A 19,533-nucleotide genomic window follows, 5' to 3' on the forward strand; every position below is an offset into this window, starting at 1 on the left:
ATCCCGGGGTGGGAGGGAGAAAGCTTCCTACCAGGGGACACGGCCAGGGTTCCACCAGGTTACAGATAAGAGCTTAAGGTTAAGGTAGGACAAAGCATGGCCAACAGCTGAGCCCACACAATAACAACAACACCCCAGATCAGGGTTCCTCAAACTTTTTAAACAGGGGGCCAGTTCACTGTCCCTCAGACCGTTGGAGGGCCGGACTATAGTTTAAAAAAAAAACTATGAAGAAATTCCTATGCACACTGCACATATCTTATTTTGAAGTAAAAAAACAAAACGGGAACAAATACAATATTTGTGTTTGCATGTGGCCCGCGGGCCGTAGTTTGAGGACCCCTGCCCCAGATGATGCCAGCGTGGGTGGGTGCTCGCTGAGAATCACCATCCTCTGCCTCACACTTAACTCTGCCCGGTGCCTAAGGATACTTGGACCCTCAGAGGTACTTGGACCAGCCCTAATATTCTTTTTTTTTTTAATATATTTTTTAATGATTTCAGAGAGGCAGGGGGAGGGAGAGATAGAAACATCAATGATGAGATAGAATCGTTGATTGGCTGCCTCCTGACATGCCTTACTAAGGATCAAGCCTGTGACCCAGGCATGCACCCTAACGGGGAATTGAACCGTGACCTCCTAGGTTCATAGGTTGATGCTCAACCACTTAGCCACACTGGCCAGGCAGGCCTAATACTCTTAATTTACTGGAGCTCAAAATTGAAGTTAAATTCAGTTATAGAAAAAGAAAGGAAGGAAGGGAGGGAACAAGAGAGGAGTGAGGAAGAGAAGGGTGAGAAGGAAGGAGGGAGAGAGGGAGGGAAGCTGCAATTCTCCACTGATTGGGACTGAGATTTGAATCTATGTCATGATAAAACTAAATATGAAAATTTTCCTAAATCCATGGAAAAATATCTATAAAGAGTCTTGATATTTACTTTTGAATACTTTTTTTCAGGAGGAAGTCCTAATCTAAGCAAATCAACTTTAAGGTCATGACGATTATTGCTCATAAAGATCAGAGTATTAATAACTATAAAGATATAAATAATTGTATCACCCCCAAATCTCAATGCAACCATGATAAGACTACATGGAAGAGATGTAAAACTTCCCCAGAACCATGAACTCATCCAAAGTCCCCTCACACCCCTGGGGAGCGGAGCCGCGCACTCACCGTACTGTATCTGCGAGATCTCTCTGGTCCAGGCCGTGTGGTAGACCACCTCAAACTCCACCAGCACATAGGAAATCTTGTTATACTGACGAATGACAGCCTTACCTTCCGAACTTGACAAAATGTCCGAGTTTTTCTGTTTTTTAAGGGAAAGAGAAAGCTTTATGTTAAAAGACTGTTGCTCGTTTCATGCAAATCATAAAAAGCTGTTTGTCTTTAAAATGGCATCAAATCATTGTGCTACCCATTCCGATTTGACCTCAGAGTAAAACAGGGATGAGGAAGGCTGTACAAGCTAGCCATGGAAGTAGGGAAACATTGTGGAGAAGGGGGAAACTGGAGAAGGAAATAAAGGATTTAAAAAGAAAGGGCTCGCCCTGCAGCCAGCCCCAGGCACTGAGAGATAGAAACATCAATGATGAGAGAGCACCATTGATCGGCTGCCTCCCTCCCACTTTTCTGGACAAGATGCGATGGACGGATCTCCCTTGAAGTGTGGATATCAGGACAAAGTCCTAAGTTCCAGCACCAAAAAAACAGTAACCCTATATCCAAGAACACAACCAAATTTCTCTATGCAAATTATTGCAAGTTTCATGTTTTGATCCACATATGTCAAAAACAGTCCATCAGCAATGGAGTTCCATCCTGGCCCCTGTGTAAGCCCAGCGTTTCAATGTTTTTGAATATTGAGAACAGTTAAATAAGTGATAGTAGCCAAACACAAACAACAAAGGCTCAATATTTAATAACGTTTGAATTATAATGTTACTCTCAAGACTATATTTTGGTAGCATTTTGTTCTGAATTTAGGCACTAGACACAAAACTAAGCCAACCACCTCCACTCTGTAGCTCTGGCTCTTTAAAAAACAAAGCAAAAAACAAAAAAAACCCACAAAACAAAACAAAGAGAAGACAAACTGGCAATTTCAGAATTCCAACAGGGCCTAAGAGTGTCCTGGTGCTTTTCAGAAATCGAACACTCTTAAGGACACAGAGAATGAATGTCCTTCATGGTTCCCTGCTCTAGGTCTGTTTCTCATACAGGAAGAGACTGCACCTAGCCTCCCCTTTGCTAATACACAGAAGCAACCTCAGGACTTGGCCTGTACTTTTTTGTTTTCAAAACAATTTTTAAAGCCTTTATAAAATGTCCTGTTGTATTAAAAGTCACAAAGTTTAAGATTCACCCTTTTAGAGATAACTGTAATGAAACGGGTTTTATCTACCACACAGGAAACAATTGGCGTAATGTCTCACAAGCATACTTATAAACTAAATTTTCTTCACCCGTAAAATAATGAGCTCTAACTACTTTCTTGGACATAAATACGATGAGATCAAATATATTTCTTGTTTTCAAAACCCTAGTCCACATATTATAAATGTCAGCATTGGCTTACAAAGAAATAGTTGATGGGCTCGCTTATCCGGCGGTAGAGCTGCCTCACCCAAAGTATTTTTCCTGCTATTGGGGGCATGTTGCGAGCCAGAGGGGGGTCATCTTTTTGAGAATGATAAAGCTGTAATGAAAGAGCTGGTATTAATGTTTGAAATTCAATACGGTGAAAAAGGCAAAAAATATATATAAAGCTATACTTGTATTGATGTTTTGCCATTATTGCCATGTTTTATACCAAGGAGGTAGTCGTTAAAAATATAGAAACGCCCTTCAGAGATAATAACCCGAGATTCAGGAACTATGATGTTTAAAATATATGACACTTAATTATCTCTAACCCTTCTTTCCCATTACATGTATATATTTTTTTCTGCCTTTTATTTCCATTTTTAAAGAAGTATTCAAAAGAGGGAGCACATTGCTACATTATACCTGTCATAATAGTCTCCAGAGCCCATACTTCTATGGGCTTAATGGGCTTTCTGATGCACGCATGAATGCTGTCACGCAAAGGCAGTTCTTAAGAGCACAGGCTGTAAGCCTGGCCTCCCAGTGACATCCCCGGACAGCCCTTCCCGCACTGAGAAGGGACGTCAGAGGGATTTCGCAGTGACAGGACTGCTCCCGAGTTGCTTAGCACAATATAACCACGGCAAATACTTTCTGAATGCTTTTGCTTTTGTACTAAAGTGCCTATCGTTATTATAAACACGATACTTGCCTTCTTAATAGCTTCGAGTTCAGCCACGTAACATTGAAGGATACGCTCTATTGTGTGATTTATTTCTAATTTAAGACAGGGAATGTTCAGCTTCTGGAATCTAAGAGTAATTGAAGGTGAAGAATTAAGAAGTAAATGAGAAACATACTTGAGAATTGCTGCAGTCCTAAAAATCCATTCCTTTACTCATTTGACAAATATTCGCATCAGGCCTCCTACATGTGCTAGGATACAGTGGAAACAAGACAAGTATGGTTCCAGACTTCTTGCAGTCTGTTATCTTATGGAAAAGGGAGCTATTGGTGAAGAGTTAGATAAATAATTTTTTAAATTACCAGGGTGCCAGGAATGCATATTAACAGGGAACCCAGCCAAGTCTGGGAAGTCAAGAAAAACTTCCCTGATGAAGTGACATTAAACTGAGATTGAAAAGGTGAGTGGGGAGTGGCTTCATAAAGATGGAGGGGAGACACTGACTATCCCTCTGCCAATATTAATGTCACATGATTCCAAATAGCCAGAATAATAATATTATAATAATGATTTGGTCAGCCAAATATCACTTTCACTTAGAGACCCAGTGATGCACAGGAAGGGCTAGAACCAGAAAGTTCTGATAATAAAGTGAATTAACACCAGTATATTATAGGTTGGTGGGGGGAGGGCAAAGACAGAAGGAAAAAGACAGAGAGAAATCAACTAAGAAAGTAGAACCTGCCATCTGTCACGCGTTAAAACCACTTTATCTGTTTTGACTCTTATGATGTTCTCATAAGGTAAGGTCTCACTGATATCATCCATAGTTAGAGAGACACGGAACTACAGCGAAGCTGGGCCCAAGCCCAGAACCACGGGCTGTCATGAGAGGGTTCCCAAAGGGTCCCTAACATGGTCATGAGCCCTTTCCGAGCTGGAAGCAAAGAGCCCCGAGTCCAGCTCGTCCCTCTCGTCCAGGCTTTCCTGCCCTTTTGGAAGTCACTGTTGCCAGGAACAGAGGGACGGGAGCGGCAGGGGCACTCAGGGGAGAAAATGGGAGTTTGGAGATCTGCTACTCTTAATTGCACTTTTTTCTAAAAGTCCAAACAAAATCTTTTCAACATGCAGAAGTAAACATTATTGTTCCCTTTCCAATAACACCTATGAAACCAACCTCAAATATATCATATAGCTGGGGGAAGGATGCAAAATATTTCATTTTCTTATTGAAAGACTGCTACAAAAAAATTCAGTGAAAAATATATTTCAAATTTTTACCATTCTATTAAATGGTAACTGAAAGAGCAATGTTTATGAGTTCAAAAGTTTACCTAGAAGAAGAGAGAGAAGATGGTGGCCAAATCTTGCACCTCATCCCACGGTCAGACTGGAAATAAAACTAAATTGGGAAACACTCATCCGTAATTACCAACTAAGGTCCAGCTGAGAGGGAGACATAGCAAACACCTGGAGACTGACAGGAAGGGCGACGTCGCAGGAGGGGCTGACTCCGCGTCCTCGGGCGGCAGGCCCAGAGTGCAGAGGGATCCCTTGGCTACAGGAGGGCTTTTCCCCCGAGAAGATCAAGGCCTGGAACACAGGCTGGACTCTGCAGCCCAGAGTAACCGGGCTGGGAACAGTGACCCACATAACATCCAGCTGTGACAGGCAGCAGAGCTTCTGGCCACCAGGGAGACCAGAGCCGGTGGGAGAGAAAGCCTCACTCAGTTTGTTTTGGTTTTTAAAGATGTGGAAACAGCCCAAGTGTCCAAAAGTAGATGAGTGGATAAAAGAGCTGTGGTACATTACACAGTGGAATCCCATGCAGCGGTGAAAAAGTAGGATCTCTTAACCTGTGGAGGTTAAGAAATGGAGGGGCCTAGAGAGTATTCTGTAAGTGAAATAAGCCAGTCAGAGGAAGACAAATATCACGTGATCTCACTTCTGTGTGAAATCTAATGAACAAAAGAAGCTGCCTTAAAGACAAAGAAAGAATCTTGCATGGAAGCATGTAACAGACCGACGATTCTCCGAGGGAACGGGTGTGAGTAGAACGAGATTAACCAAAGAACTGATACGCATAACCCATGGACACAGACTGTAGTACAGTTAAGGCCCGCGGAGGGAGGGGATGGGAGTGGGGAGGAGGGAATCTTGGTGGGGGAAAGGGACATCTGTAATACTTTCAACGATAAAGATAAATTTAAAATCTTTTTAAAAAGTTTACCTAGAAGAGATTTCCAAGAACATCTTATTTGAAATTGTATTTGCAGATATAAAGTCATGCCAACTAGAAATCATGCTGCTTAATGGATTATAAATACCTTTGAAGCAGCTGAAGAGCCTGCTGAGAAGATAAGATTTTTCCAAAAGTACTGTTCATAAAGGCCTGTATTTGTACCTAAAATAAAATGTTGATATTTAATGATCTTGGCATTAAGAGATTAGTTCTGTTTAACAACATTTAATGATTTTCCTACAGAATCAATATAGCCTTCAACACGCCTACCACCTACGCATCTAAAACCGCACTGCCCAGTGCGATGGCCACTGGCACGCACTACTTCGCAGTGAGGTACGCTGTACGTATAAAATATGCACTAGGTTTCAGAGACTTAGTACAGAAAAAGAATGCATAATATCTCAACGGTTCTTATATTGATGATATGTCAAAATGTTAGTATTTTTAATATGTTGGGTTGAATAAAATATATTATTTTTTAAAATATATTTTTATTGATTTCAGAGAAGAAGGGAGAGGGAGAGAGACATAGAAACGTCAATGATGAGAGAGAATCAACAATTGGCTGCCTCCTGCACACCCCCAACTGGGGATTGAGCCCACAACCCAGCATGTGCCCTGACCAAGGATCGAATCCATGACCTCCTTGTTCATAGGCTGACACTCAACCACCAGCCAGGCAAAATATCTTATTAAAGTAATTTTACCTGCTTCTTTTAACTATTATTCTTTTGGGTACTAGAAAAATTATAAATTACATATGTGGTTGTTTTGGGAAATTCCTGACCTAGAGAATTTTTGAAAGGAGTGAGTGTCCCTTACCCAGCATATTTCTTTGGGATATTATCATTTCTAAGCATATGGTAGAGCAATGTGATGACACTATAGACACCCAGAATCAACAGGTGTCACTGTCCAACATCACTGCTCCCAGAAACCTCTTTGCCATGCCAAGGAGAAACAAGAAGAAAATATCTTCTGAAACTCACACCATCCCAAACAGTGAATTCCAAACTCCTGGTACCAATGGAACTGAAACACTCTTTCTAAATTACTTTCACTTTTAGATATATTGTTACTAGAGGCCCGATGCATGAAAATCATGCAAGAGTAGGCCTTCCTTCCCCCAGCTGCTGACACCAGCTTCCCTCTGGCACCCAGGACCTGGGCTTCCCTCAGAGCCCCAGCTTTGTCCAGAAGGACATCCGGAAGGACATCCAGTCTAATTAGCATATTACACTTTTATTATTATAGATGGTCTACTAACCTAAAACACATTGTTAATCAAACATTGGGAAAGGAAGGTAAGTTAAAACACTGACACCTTTTTAAAATATTAAAAAGTTAATATGGCCTCTTAATATACTGGGAGCTAAAATTTATATCTAAGACCACATAGTAAAGCCTTTACAACATATAATCTTTATTAAAGAATCATAAAAATGATTTAGGCAATAAGTTTTTTTAAAAAGTCCAAATTCCCATTGCCATGAAGATATAACTCACAAAGCATTTTAGACAAAAATTCCACCCTGCCTGACTAGCCAAACACTAAAATAACTCTAATATATCATAACATCAGAGTCTCACTTTCAAAAACTGAAAGGAAGTCTGTGCCAAAAAGAAAAACTGCTGCTAGAATTTTAGGATCTATCTTTTTATATTGCCCAGATTACATATAATATAGTTTTTTAAAAGAATCTTTAATAAGAAAATATATTTTTCCTCACCTTCATGCCAAGAATTGCAGACTTGGGAAGTGGACAGAGTGTATTCTTGTCCCTCCCTGTGTCTCCCAGACATTGGGTAGCAAGCAGAGGGCCTTTCCATGGGGTTAACCTCAGTTAGTATGAGTAACTAAAGCCATATAAGCCCAAAGGTAAGAGAGAAATATGGTACCAGGCATTATATTTAACTACCCTTCATCTGTCTGGTGCCCCAGACGCTATGACAAACAGGACGAGGGCCTCTCAGAGTTGCCCTCTAGGATGCAGAGAGAATGTGGCCATAAAGTGCAAGGCCAAGGGGAGAGCGAGGCACCTTCCTAATCCGTCCTCGCATCTTTTCTCACTAAAACAAAGAGCAAAAATGACGAACTTTCCCTCGGACTGAAAAAATGACATTGGCTTCTTGACACAACAAAAATCGGAAACAAATTTTAATGTAAACTAAAAATGACCCCCAACTACAGAAGTCTTTGGGGCTACTGGTTGGTTGTTGATTATATCCCTTTTTTCACTTTAAAAAAGACAGAAAATATTTTGTGGGCTAGTTAAGAAATTAATCACACCAGCAAATATTTTTTATCCATTTGCAAGAGTAACTTATAACAAATAGTAAATGTGTGAATTCCAATATTATTAATTACAAGTAAAAGTATGTATAATTACTTACCTCTAAAGCACTGATTTTTGACATGAAGTCTAAGAAATCTGTGTCAAACTCTGTCCTTCTTGGATCCAGAATGTCGTATTGCTTTTTCTTAACCCCGTGATATATATTTTTGAATTTTATTGCCATTATATCTATTCCCTCTATGGTAGAATGACTCAAGGCTGAGAACGTTTGCACAATAGTTATCATTTCTGTAATCTTAAAAAGAGAAGTGTTATTTTATTTTTAAAATGGGATAGTAGCACCTTTCCCTGGAGTAAACTCTTAAGGAATTATTGATTAAACAGCAGACCAAGAAACAGGCCCTAGGATCATTTAGCTAAAACCAACCAGAGTAGATAAAATAGATGGTAAATCCCTGTCACTAGTCAGTACTATTCTTCAACTATTTAAATCAATGATGTTTGAGCATATCTTGGAATTTGATCATACTAGTATTATATTTCAAAAGGAGGGGGAAATAAATTTCAGTAAAAGCCCTTACAGATGTCTAAATAATTTCATTCTTTATTCTTGAGAATTTTCTGAAAATTATTTCACTGGATTCAGAAGCTGTACCATTCTTCTTGCCCCTGCCCTCACTGTAGTTCTGACATGTAGTTCTGATATGTAGCACCAGCAGAAATCCGCATCGTTTTCCTTTCCCCTGCATTCAGGTAGAGGGAAGGCCCAAGAAGACTGAAGAATGACTGTAGTCACTTCTGACCCCAGAAGAGCCTCAGGAGATCATCAAATTGGACTTTGTTGCAGAAATGGCTGCCTCCATCTCAATGTACCAACACCACCTACTTCACCAAAAAAAAAACCCTTTCACGTTCACAGGCTACTCAGTTCCTTAATCTTCATTCGTGATTCCCTGTTCTGATTCCTGCTTTGGAGAACAATGCTCAAAGTTCTCCAGGTTTGCTTCCTGTTTGGCCCTTGGGCAAAGCTTCCCTTTGTCCAACGCCCAGACAGAAACCAAACCTGTTCTCAGGGGAGTCCTCCACAGACTACACACGGGGGAGACAACACAGAACCAGAAGTCAAAGTCCCTGCGCATGCCAACCCAAAGGGACCACTTCCTGAACAACTGTCACTCTTGGGTCACTGTTTCTGTACATTTCCAAAACGACTGTCACCCTAGAAGCCAGGCCAAGCCTGGAGCACACATGGGCCACCTGGAATTCACAGCACGCTATGTACACCCTATATAAAATGAGAAATAGTTGGGCTTCCGACTAATACGTACACTCCACTCACCTTAACAAAAAACTAAAGGGAAAAAAAAAACTTTAAAAGGCAAATTGGAGAATGAAACTACCCACTTGCTCTGTTATTCTATCCTAAGACTCTGATCTTTATCCCTTACCTTACCACCTGACCCCCATGGCCAGAGACAGGGACAAAATCCCTGTCATGAACATGTCCTCTGTTTTGTCCATCTGTGGATAATGGGTGGTCAAGAGACAGGGACAGCAGTCGGTCCCAAACTTAGCCAGTGGACCCCCCACCCCCATACACACAGCAACAATATAAAAGCCAGTCATGGTCAGCCAACATGACCCTCCTCCTGCTTGTTTGTCCTGGCCTCGGCTTTTTTACCAGCTTTCTCTTTATCAAGTTTTGACCCCTCGCTATTGACAGCCAATTTATAATTCCTCCTCTGCTCACCAATCTTGGCATCCTCTCTAGTTCTCAACTTGCTATGATTCCCTCATCTCAGTGTCACCAGGAGTAAAGACTCTACCCCACCTCTACCTCTAGTTCCTTAACTCTCCCCTGAGCAACCAGCTTCCCACTTCTTCTCTTCTCTCCCACAAATGTCCAGGGTGAGAAGAAAACAAAACTAAACTCTAAAATCAATAAAAACTTAAAACATATCTTCAGGTGAGGATTAAATAAGACAAAGAAGAAAGAAACTGAAATGATAATCCACAGGATGGGAGAAGATATTGGCAAATCATATATAAGAGACTTATACCCAGAACTCTTGTAACTCAATAATAAAAATACAAAAATAATTAATTATAAAATGTGTAAAAAATTTGGATAGAAATTTCTCCAAAAAAGGACTACAAATGAACATTAAGCACTTGAAATTATGTTCAACATCATTAGTTCATTAGTCATCAGAGAAATGCAAATCAAAACCACAATAAGACACCACTTCACACCCACTAGGATGGCTAAATTTAAAATGACAGATAATAACAAGAGCTAACAAGGATGTGGAGAAACTGGAACTCCCTTAAGTTGCGTATGAAAATGTGAAATGATGCAGCTTGTTTGAAGAACAAGTTGGCAGCTCCTCAAAAAGTTAAACACAGCATTGCCACATGACACAGCCATTCCATTCCTATGCATATATTCCAGAGGAATAACAACATAAGTCCATACAAAAATATGTACACAAATGTTCATAGCAGCACTGTTCATAATAGCCAAAAAGTGGAAACAACCCAAATATCCATCAACTAATGAATAGATAAATAGAATATGGTATATCCATACATGGAATACTATTCAGCAACAAAAAGGAATGCTAAAACAGATGAACCTTGAAACGTTATGCTAAATGAAAGAAGTCAGTCACAAAATAACACATCAGAAGAACAAGTAAATCTATAGAATCAGAAATATTAATGGTGGAGGGGGGAAAGGAGTGTGGCTGCTGATGAGATTTTTTCAGTGGGAATGAACATGTTCTAAAATTAGATTGTAGAAATGGTTGCATAACTCTGTGAATGTATGAGAAAATGCTGACTTAAACACCTTAATGGGTGAATTGTATGGTGTATGAATTATCTTATATAGTAAAACCCTAATATGCAAAATGACTGAATGGTGGAATGACCAGCAGAACAACCAGTCGCTATGATGCTCACTGACCACCAGGGGGCAGGTGCTCAACGCAGGAGCTGTCCCCTAGTGGTCAGTGTGCTCCCACAGGGGGAGCAACACTCAGCCAGAAGCTGGGCTCATGGCTGGTGAGCGCAGTGGCGGTGGTGGGAGCCTTTCCCTCCTCCACTGCAGGTGGGTGGTAAGGAGCGAGGGGTCTCAGACTGCGAGAACCCCAGACTGCCAGATGGATGTCTGACTGCTGGCTTAGGCCCAAACATTCTCCTAGGGCTCCCAGACTGTGAGAGGGTGCAGTCTGGGCTGAGTAACTCCCCCATTGCATGAATTTCGTGCACTGGTCCTCTAATAGATCCATAAAGCTATTAAAGGAACAAACAAAAACAGCCTCATAGAAGTATGTATGTAGACCCAATCCAGTACTTGTTTCTCTTCATCACACATACTTTCCTATCTTAACTGTGTCAGGGGTTACAAATGAAAAATGGGCTTTGGACATGTCTAGAAAATGCCCTTCAACCTATGTAATGCCTCAGCAACTTCCAACAAACGATGAACAGGATTCTAAATATTACCAGGACCTAAAAAGTTGGCAAGGTGGTGGGGGACTGGAGTAGATCATACCTAAATGATATATCTTTGTAGACTTTTCAAAGGCTACCTCCAACAAGCCTCTGAATGGACAGCCTATATACCCAGAAAACAGTATCACTCCTCCCCAGCCAGTCTTAGCAAATGAATCAGAGGCACAGAAGTTTCTAACCCACGTATGCCCAGTAAAAACATCACCCACACCATGTCTGTGGATACACCCTGTACACTGGCCTAGAAAGAGAAGGTGCCCACACACCCCGATACGACATGACCACCGGGTTCTGGCAGGTATTGCAGGCATTTCATCTCACACGTCCTCTTGCCCAACACAATGGTGAAGAGCAGAGGATTTTGAATTCAAGCTCCCTGGGTGGAGGCAGACTTGGAGAAGAGTGAAAGTTTGCCATAGCTTTTGTGTATCTGGCAGAAGACACTAATCAGGAATAAAAAATAAGATATAATAAAATGCAGTAAGTAATATGAGTCGTACCAACAGTGAGACGAGCAATCTGGAACAATAATTCTCACAGTGCTACGTAAAGTACCACATAACCAGAGAGGTGTGTTTGGGGGTGGATGTTATGGCTGCACAATGCTTACCTTTTCCAGTCTTTTGCAGAAAGCTTCAAATTTTCCAAATATATACATTTCTGAAACCTCAAAAGACTTTTCCCCTGAGGATTCTAAAATCAGTTTCCTTGTTTTGTGAAAAGATGCTTGATATTCCTTAAATAAGAAAATGCAATCCTGTGGAAAAATTAAAAGAAGGGGCAGAAAGGGTGGTGAGACATTTGTTCAGGAGTCAAAAATTCAAAAATTCTACTCTCACACAGAGCTGATCACATCAGCCGCTCAACAGGGACTATTGCTGTTAACATTAAAAATTCACATTATTGCCTGGCTCGCATGGCTCAGTGGTTGAGCATCGACCTATGAACCAGGAGATCATGGTTTGATTCCCCAGGTTGCAGGCTCAATCCCCAGTAGGGGGGGCATGCAGGAGTCAGCGATCAATGATTCTCTCTATCTCTCTCTCAGGCTACTTTGTTCAATGTTTTATAAAAATTAACATGCTTTGTGCATTAATAAAATAAACAAAATTGGGCCAAATGGTGAAAGCTTTACTTTGTGAAAATAAAAATACGTACAAAATAAAATAAATAAATAAAAATACATATACAAACCTGAATTTTCTTTAGTACAAGGGGTGTTTCCTGATCCCATACATGGTTAATTCCTCCATCAGTAATATAGGCTTTAGATGCTGTCACCATTTGATTTGTTACCTAAAATAAATATTAGTCCAAAATAACTGTAGAGAAGTAAATTTTTTTTATTTTTAAAATCACAAGCATAAAAATGATAAATAGTAAACTTATGTAGTGAATCACAGTATATAAATCACAAAGAAATGTACATTCCAGTAAAAAAAAAAAAGTCATGTTTACCTACAACATTTAAGTCAATGTAATTGGGACTATAAATTTCAAAATCTACTATATTTTCCACTTGTCTATTTCTGCACTAATTAGGACTTGATCTACTCTAAGTGTGATTCTTCACCATCCTTCAACATGCAAACCAAATATCATATCCCCCAAATAGTGAAAAAAGTCAAGATATCTATTTAAATATTCCAGAGGTTAGATCAAGATGGCAGACTGACACACAGAAATGTTGGGGAATTCTTAAAATATGAAAAGAATATGGGATCAAATCTATAAGAAAAAAAAAAAGGTTAGAGAAAACCAGAACCCAGTTCTGGAGAAGGTTATTGTGAAGGTGAAACAATATGGGAACTTTTCAAAATGGTAGATGTCATGAGGGGCCTTTGGTTATAACCCTGCACACTGAATTTGGAGCAACTTATGCAACAGGCAAAGGGACACATGCTGAAAGGACAAAGCTATAGATGTGAACCACAGTCTTGGAGAGGTGTGGCTGTGCCAGGTAGCTACTGCACAGCAGGAGAACATATCAGAGAAAATATTATTCATACTTCCCTCCCCAACAAGAAACAGAACAGGGAGACAAATTAGAAGCCTCAAATATAAAGACGGCCAGACAACCAAGAATCGTCAAGCAATTAAAGAGTACAAACTTGGTAACAGAGGCAGTAAACTCAACAAAGATAGGAAATACAGAAGAAATATATGTAAAATCTTTTAAAATCTCTTTTATTAACCAAATCTGTATATATAAAAGCCTAAGCGACCATTATGACCGAACGACCAGAACTACTAGAACAACCGGAACAACCAGAACGACTGGAACAACCGGAATGACCAGAACGACCGGAATGACCAGAACGACCGGAACGACCAGCCTGCAGTTGCCATGATGCGCACTGACCACCAGAAGGCAGACACTCAACACAGGAGCTGCCCCTGGTGGTCAGTGCACTCCCACAGCCAACCTCCCGTGGTTCCTCCCCTCTAATAGCCCCCTCAACAGGCCCCAATGAGGGGGCTGCCAGCCAACCTCCCAAGGTCCTTCTCCCTGGCCGGCCCCCCAATAGGCCTTGATCACGGTCCAGGCCGAGGGACCCCACCCATGCACAAATTCGTGCACTGGGCCTCTAGTTAATTCATAAGAAAGAAATGAGAGGATTTTACAATTAGAAAACTTGGAAATTGAAATTTTTATTGTCAACATTTTTTTAAATCTATTGATGAATTGGCCAGCATTTGGGGCAGAAATTAAGAACACATGAGTGAGCTGAAAGGTCAAAAGACAAAGATAGACAAAAAAAAAAAAAAAATAGTTAAGAGAAATGGAAGTTAGACTCAAAGGGTGAGAATAAAATGAACAAGTGGGTAAGAAATAATCAAAGACAAAAGAGGTAATTTCCCAGGAAAAGGAGAGACAAAAATCTTTGGATTGAAACAACCCAGCAACTATAGAACACGATAAATATAAAAAGAACCACATCACTTTGACATTTTAGAAGTTCAAGGATAAAGAAAAAAAATCCTAACAGCTTCCTGAGAGAATAAAACATGATTCCTACAAAGGAAAAACAATCAGATTAGCACCAAATTTCTCATCAACAATACTGTGTATTAGACAGCAATATCCTCAAAGTTCCAGAAGAAAATACATTGAACTTAGGATTCCAGTGAAACTAGTATTTGAGTGGGAGGACAAAATGAAGGTATTTTCTGACATGTGGGAATTCACCACACACAGAAAAGAAAGAGGAAAGAACCACTTGAGAAATTTTTTTGGCAAAAGAAGTAATGAATCATCTTGGTCTGACAGCTCAGATGGTTAGATCATTGTCCCAGTACACCAAGGTTGTGGGCTCGATCCCTGATCAGGGCACATACAAGAAGCAACCAATGAATACATAAATAAATGGAACAACAAATAGATATTTCTCTCTCTCTCTCCCTCCCTCTCTGTCTCTCTCTCTCTCTCTCTCTCTCTCTCTCTCTCTCTCTCTCCTTATCTCTCTCTTTCTCCCTCTAAAAAATCAACAAATTAAAAAAGAGAAGTAATGAATCCACAATGGAAGAAAATGTGGAAATCACAAAACAGAGATAATCAAAGAAACTAACACTACTTAGGTTTTAGTCTGAAAACTTGATGATTTATAATGTTGAAAAAATATTAATAACAATATGGAACTAGAGATCTCAATATGGAACATAAACAGCATGAAGGAGAGAAAGAAGTGACAGGGAAGAATACCAAGGTTCTTGCCTTGTTGAGAACATAATGATTACATCTATCAGTTGTGGGGGGAGGGGGTGTTAAAGTTGAGATGAGAATGTTACTTATATTCTGCTTGAATCATTTACAAAAAAATTCTATTCATATGTTTCTTGGGCAATTTTTCAAATCATTTAAAATAATTAACCATAAGGCATTACATGAGAGATTTTACACAAACTACAGTGCCGGTGGGGTAGCTAAAGAAACATTGTTAATAGTGGACAGAAATCTTAGCTCTTGAGCAAAACTACTGTGTTTGGAAAGGATAAATATGGTCACCATCTACATTTAAACAAAAAGCCTGGAGGCTTACCTCTGACAAGGAGAAAAGCACCCTTTCAATTAAGTAAAACTGCCTCCAGTCAACACCTTCCTTTTCCTGTCCACCGGAAGTATTAAAATCCAAAACTCCGACAGGCACCAACCTTCCCATTTCCCTTTTCTGGTTCAGAGGGAGAGCATTATTGACAGAATTACATGTGTGATTTCTTCCCTTACAAACTTACCTTGATAAACAATGAGGTCATTCTCTCTGAGGTATTATAATACCTCGACACGCTGTGAATCATTCTGATGGCATTAATCAAATTTTGTATTCCATGGGCCATGGAAACCTAAAATTGAAATGTATCAAGTGAATTCCCTCGTATACTTATAAGTTTAATAACCAATATCCTATAATATTCAAAACTCTAAACATACATAAACGTCCGATTTTACTAAAGGCAATGTGGTATCCTAGACTGGATCCTGGAACAGAAAAAGGACATCAGTTTTGACGAATATGCCAAAGAAACTCAAAATGCTAACAGGAGAAGCTGGGTGAAGAGAATTTAGTATTATTGTTGCTTAAACGTTTATTCAAAAATAAAATATTAGAGGTGAAAGTTATTTTAAGGATTAATCGTTCAAGCTGCTCTTTTTAAAGGTGAAGAAACTGATATTTTGAGGGGTAAAGTGACTTACCTGGGCCAGTAAGCTAGTTAAAAACAGAGATTAGACTAGTACTCATTTCCATGTGTTCCACTCAATTCACCATGCAGCAAGCATACTAAGTGCCACTAAGTACTGAGAATATTAGGCAAAATCCACAAATTCAGAACCTATTCTGGAGGAGGTCACGGCAGAGTGCAAGGGACGTACACAAACAAGTTAAACAGCAGAACAGCACAGAGCAGAGCAGAACAAGTGCACACACAGATAAAACAATTGCTAATGTGTACCCAGTGCTTACTGTGTGCCAGGCGCTTTATGCTGACAATGACCATTTAAGGTAGGTTTGATTTCATCACAGCTAAGACATCACTGGTTGCAAGACGGTACTGTCCCACTACTTTACATGATACTAAGAAAAGGGCATCTCACTCCCACATAAAACTAAGCCACCAAATGGCTCCACCCGCTCTGTAACGGTAAGGATGAAACAGAGGAGCCGTGGAGAAAAAGATAGGAACAAACCTTGTATATCCCAATCCCACTCCTAGTGGAGGGAGGGAAAATGAATTCCCCTGAGAATTTGTACCACAAGCTGGCACTCATTCACTGCAGTCTGAATTCACACCAATGGTACAATAAAATAAAATAAAATAAAATAAAATAAAATAAAATAAAATAAAATAAAATAAAATAAAATAAAATAAAATAGAACAAATTCTACCCCTCGAGAGAACTAATAATCAAGTGTCGAGTCACATTCACAATGATTCATAAAACTCAACTGACTGAAAGATGTTCTCTCAGTGCAGAGATATTAAAATGTAATTTAAAAAAATGTTTTAGGACCTATAATATAAAATATTGTTATCCCCATTTTTCCCATGACAAAATGGAGAGGCAGGGAAGTTAAGTACCTTGTTCAAGGTCCCTGGGCTATAGCATAACCCCAGTTCTGTGCCTGAGATGACTGAGGCCTGCTTTTCCCCATGATGCAAATCACAATGGAAGAACAGATAAGGGCAATGGCACTCCCTCCCTCAAGGAGCATGCCTGTTCATTGCTAAGACAATATAAATATAGCAATGATTTTTAAAATGGTAATGGAATAAATAAGACCAGAAAGAACTACTACTAAATCATGTACTGTATGTCCCAGGTATGAGGTGTGACAAAGACATAATTAAATCAATTGTATGCGGCTTATGAACATTAACATTATTTCATAGTTAACCTTATATGTCAGAATTCATATTAGATGTATCATCTGTAGATCAAAAAAAATTCTAATAAAAAAATGTGCCCAGAAGGCATCCCTACCACCCTCAACAAGGCAAGCATACAAAGCACCCCTAACTCCAATAAAGAAGGCTTAGGGACAGCAACAAATGGATCAATCAGGAAAATGCCCTTCATCTGAATTTTAAATATCATCTATAATAATAAAAGCACAATATGTTAATTAGACCAGACGTCCTTCTGGATGACCTTCTGGACAAAGCCAGGGCTACAAGGGAAGCCCAGGTCCTGGGTGCCAGAGGGAAGCCAGTGCCAGCAGCCGGGGGAAGGAAGGCCTACTCTTGCACGAATTCCGTGCATCAGGCCTCTAGTTACTTATAATAGTAGCTGCTTGACATAGTTCTTACCCATTTATACACAGTACTCAGACATTTAATATGTAAAATGTGTAATAGTAGATATGCCTAAAGTGTAATACCAGGATGATAAAATTTATCAACGAGCAATGGAAGCATGAGTCCTCTGCACTTTTCCTGCTCAAATGACAGTGACAAACTAAACAGAAATTGTTGGTTGCTTTTAATAAAAAGAAAGAAAGTGAGAAAAAAAGAATTTGTGAAACTACAAAAATAGTGGGTGTATTAGGGGGGAAGCACATTCCTACATCAGAGAATGTAAAAAGCTCAATAACAATAAAATAGTAGTAGCAATAATAATAATGTATATCCACAGCTAGAACAAATGAACAAAGTGTTATCAATTACTTGGATGAAAAGAACACCAGCACTAAAAGATGTGAAAATTATGGGATTTTAAGCAAGTCTGTTGAACCAAGAAGATGAAATCAGTAGACCTTAAAAATCTAGAAGTCTTGTTAACAATAAAAACTATTGTATCTTTTTTCCCACGTTTATATTTTATACTGGAAAGTTTTAAATGTATAGAAAAGTGAAGAGAATAGTCTAATGATCATCTATCCCCACCACCAGATTTGAAAGATGGTAACATCTTGCTATCTTCATTCACCTATTATTTTTTACATCAAGAGCCACTTGTAGGAAGACCTTCTAGAGTAGGCATTACGTATATGTGTATTTAATATTTGCTTCCTCAACTCTTGTGAGTAACCCCAAGTGCTTGTGACATGTGATAATTCTAATTTGCTAATTTTTCTTAGACACAAATTTCAATTGCACATGTTATAAAGCGGAGGAATTAAGTCCTTGATCTCTAGAGTGAGCCAAGCAACAGCTATATTTCTCTGTCACCATATAATCGGGGGTTTTTTGCTCATGGTCATATGCACAGAAACACCTAAGATGTTCTTATGTGAAACAGATTTTAAAAAGGTTCCTAACAGAAGTTCAGGAGCCTGTACTAGGAGTAGAAGTGAAGAGAGTACTAGGTGTACCAGTTAATAATGCAGACTTTGTAATCAAAGAAAACCTGGTAATTTCAAGAGAAACATCAAAAGTGCTTTATTCAAAGTAATGTCCATTGCTGGCTACACATTTCCCCCATCTTTCAGGTAATTTGTGGATACCGTCCCAATAGAACTTTTCCTGTTTTGAGACAAACCATTCAGAGACCAGATTTTCTACTTTTTCGTATGTTTTGAAGTGCTGCTTAGAAAGTACCTGTGCCATCGATTGGAACAAGTGGTCATCTGAAGGAGCAAGGTCTGGTGAATACAGCGGGTGGGTTAATACTTCCCAGGCAAGATCTTTTAACGTGTCTTGAACTGGTTTTGAAGTGTGTAATGGTGCGTCATCATGAAGCAAAATTACTTTGCTGTGTATTCTGGCCCATTCTGGTCGTTTCATGATCAAAGCGAGGTTCAAATTGATTATTTGTTGTCAGTAGATATTAGTATTAACAGTTTCACCTGGTTTTAGAAGCTCATAATACCTAGTAAAGTTTAAATCATAATTCCCTTTGTAAACAACAAGAAGTTGTAAATAAGTTAAAATCCATCATCTTTGTATGGAATCAATTAAAAAACTGCTTCTGAGAAGTCTTCCTATCCTCTTTCATGGTGCTTCCTGATGGATGATGGATTCCCACATGGCAGTAAGAACTGCACCTGTCCAGGACTCTCAACCCACTTTTCCCTCACCACCCACATGAAATTCCTTGGCTACCAATATCCTCTTGGAATGTATATGAAATATCCCTACACGTCCCTCTTCTCCGGATATAAGTGATATGGCACATAGACTCTTCCCCTTTCCCTGCCTCTAGGATGAAACTCTACCCCCAAAAGATTGGTCACCCAGGCTATATGGCCAATGGTGCCA

At 39.5% G+C, this 19,533-nt stretch overlaps 1 protein-coding gene across 1 annotated transcript in view; it reads right to left on the reverse strand.

Annotated features, from left to right (window-relative positions):
- The window catches only part of DNAH8 (dynein axonemal heavy chain 8), a 265,848-nt gene that overhangs the window by 217,052 nt on the left and 29,263 nt on the right, over positions 1–19,533 (reverse strand). Inside the window, exons 6-13 of the mRNA XM_059699679.1 lie at positions 15,571–15,678; positions 12,532–12,633; positions 11,948–12,094; positions 7,916–8,113; positions 5,604–5,680; positions 3,304–3,403; positions 2,584–2,703; positions 1,179–1,314 (exon numbers count right to left, since the gene is read on the reverse strand). Of these exons, the coding sequence (XP_059555662.1) occupies positions 1,179–1,314; positions 2,584–2,703; positions 3,304–3,403; positions 5,604–5,680; positions 7,916–8,113; positions 11,948–12,094; positions 12,532–12,633; positions 15,571–15,678 (988 nt within the window). The remainder of the gene's footprint in view (positions 1–1,178; positions 1,315–2,583; positions 2,704–3,303; positions 3,404–5,603; positions 5,681–7,915; positions 8,114–11,947; positions 12,095–12,531; positions 12,634–15,570; positions 15,679–19,533) is intronic.

This window comes from Myotis daubentonii, chromosome 6 (assembly GCF_963259705.1).
Source record: "Myotis daubentonii chromosome 6, mMyoDau2.1, whole genome shotgun sequence".
Lineage (NCBI taxonomy): Eukaryota > Metazoa > Chordata > Mammalia > Chiroptera > Vespertilionidae > Myotis > Myotis daubentonii.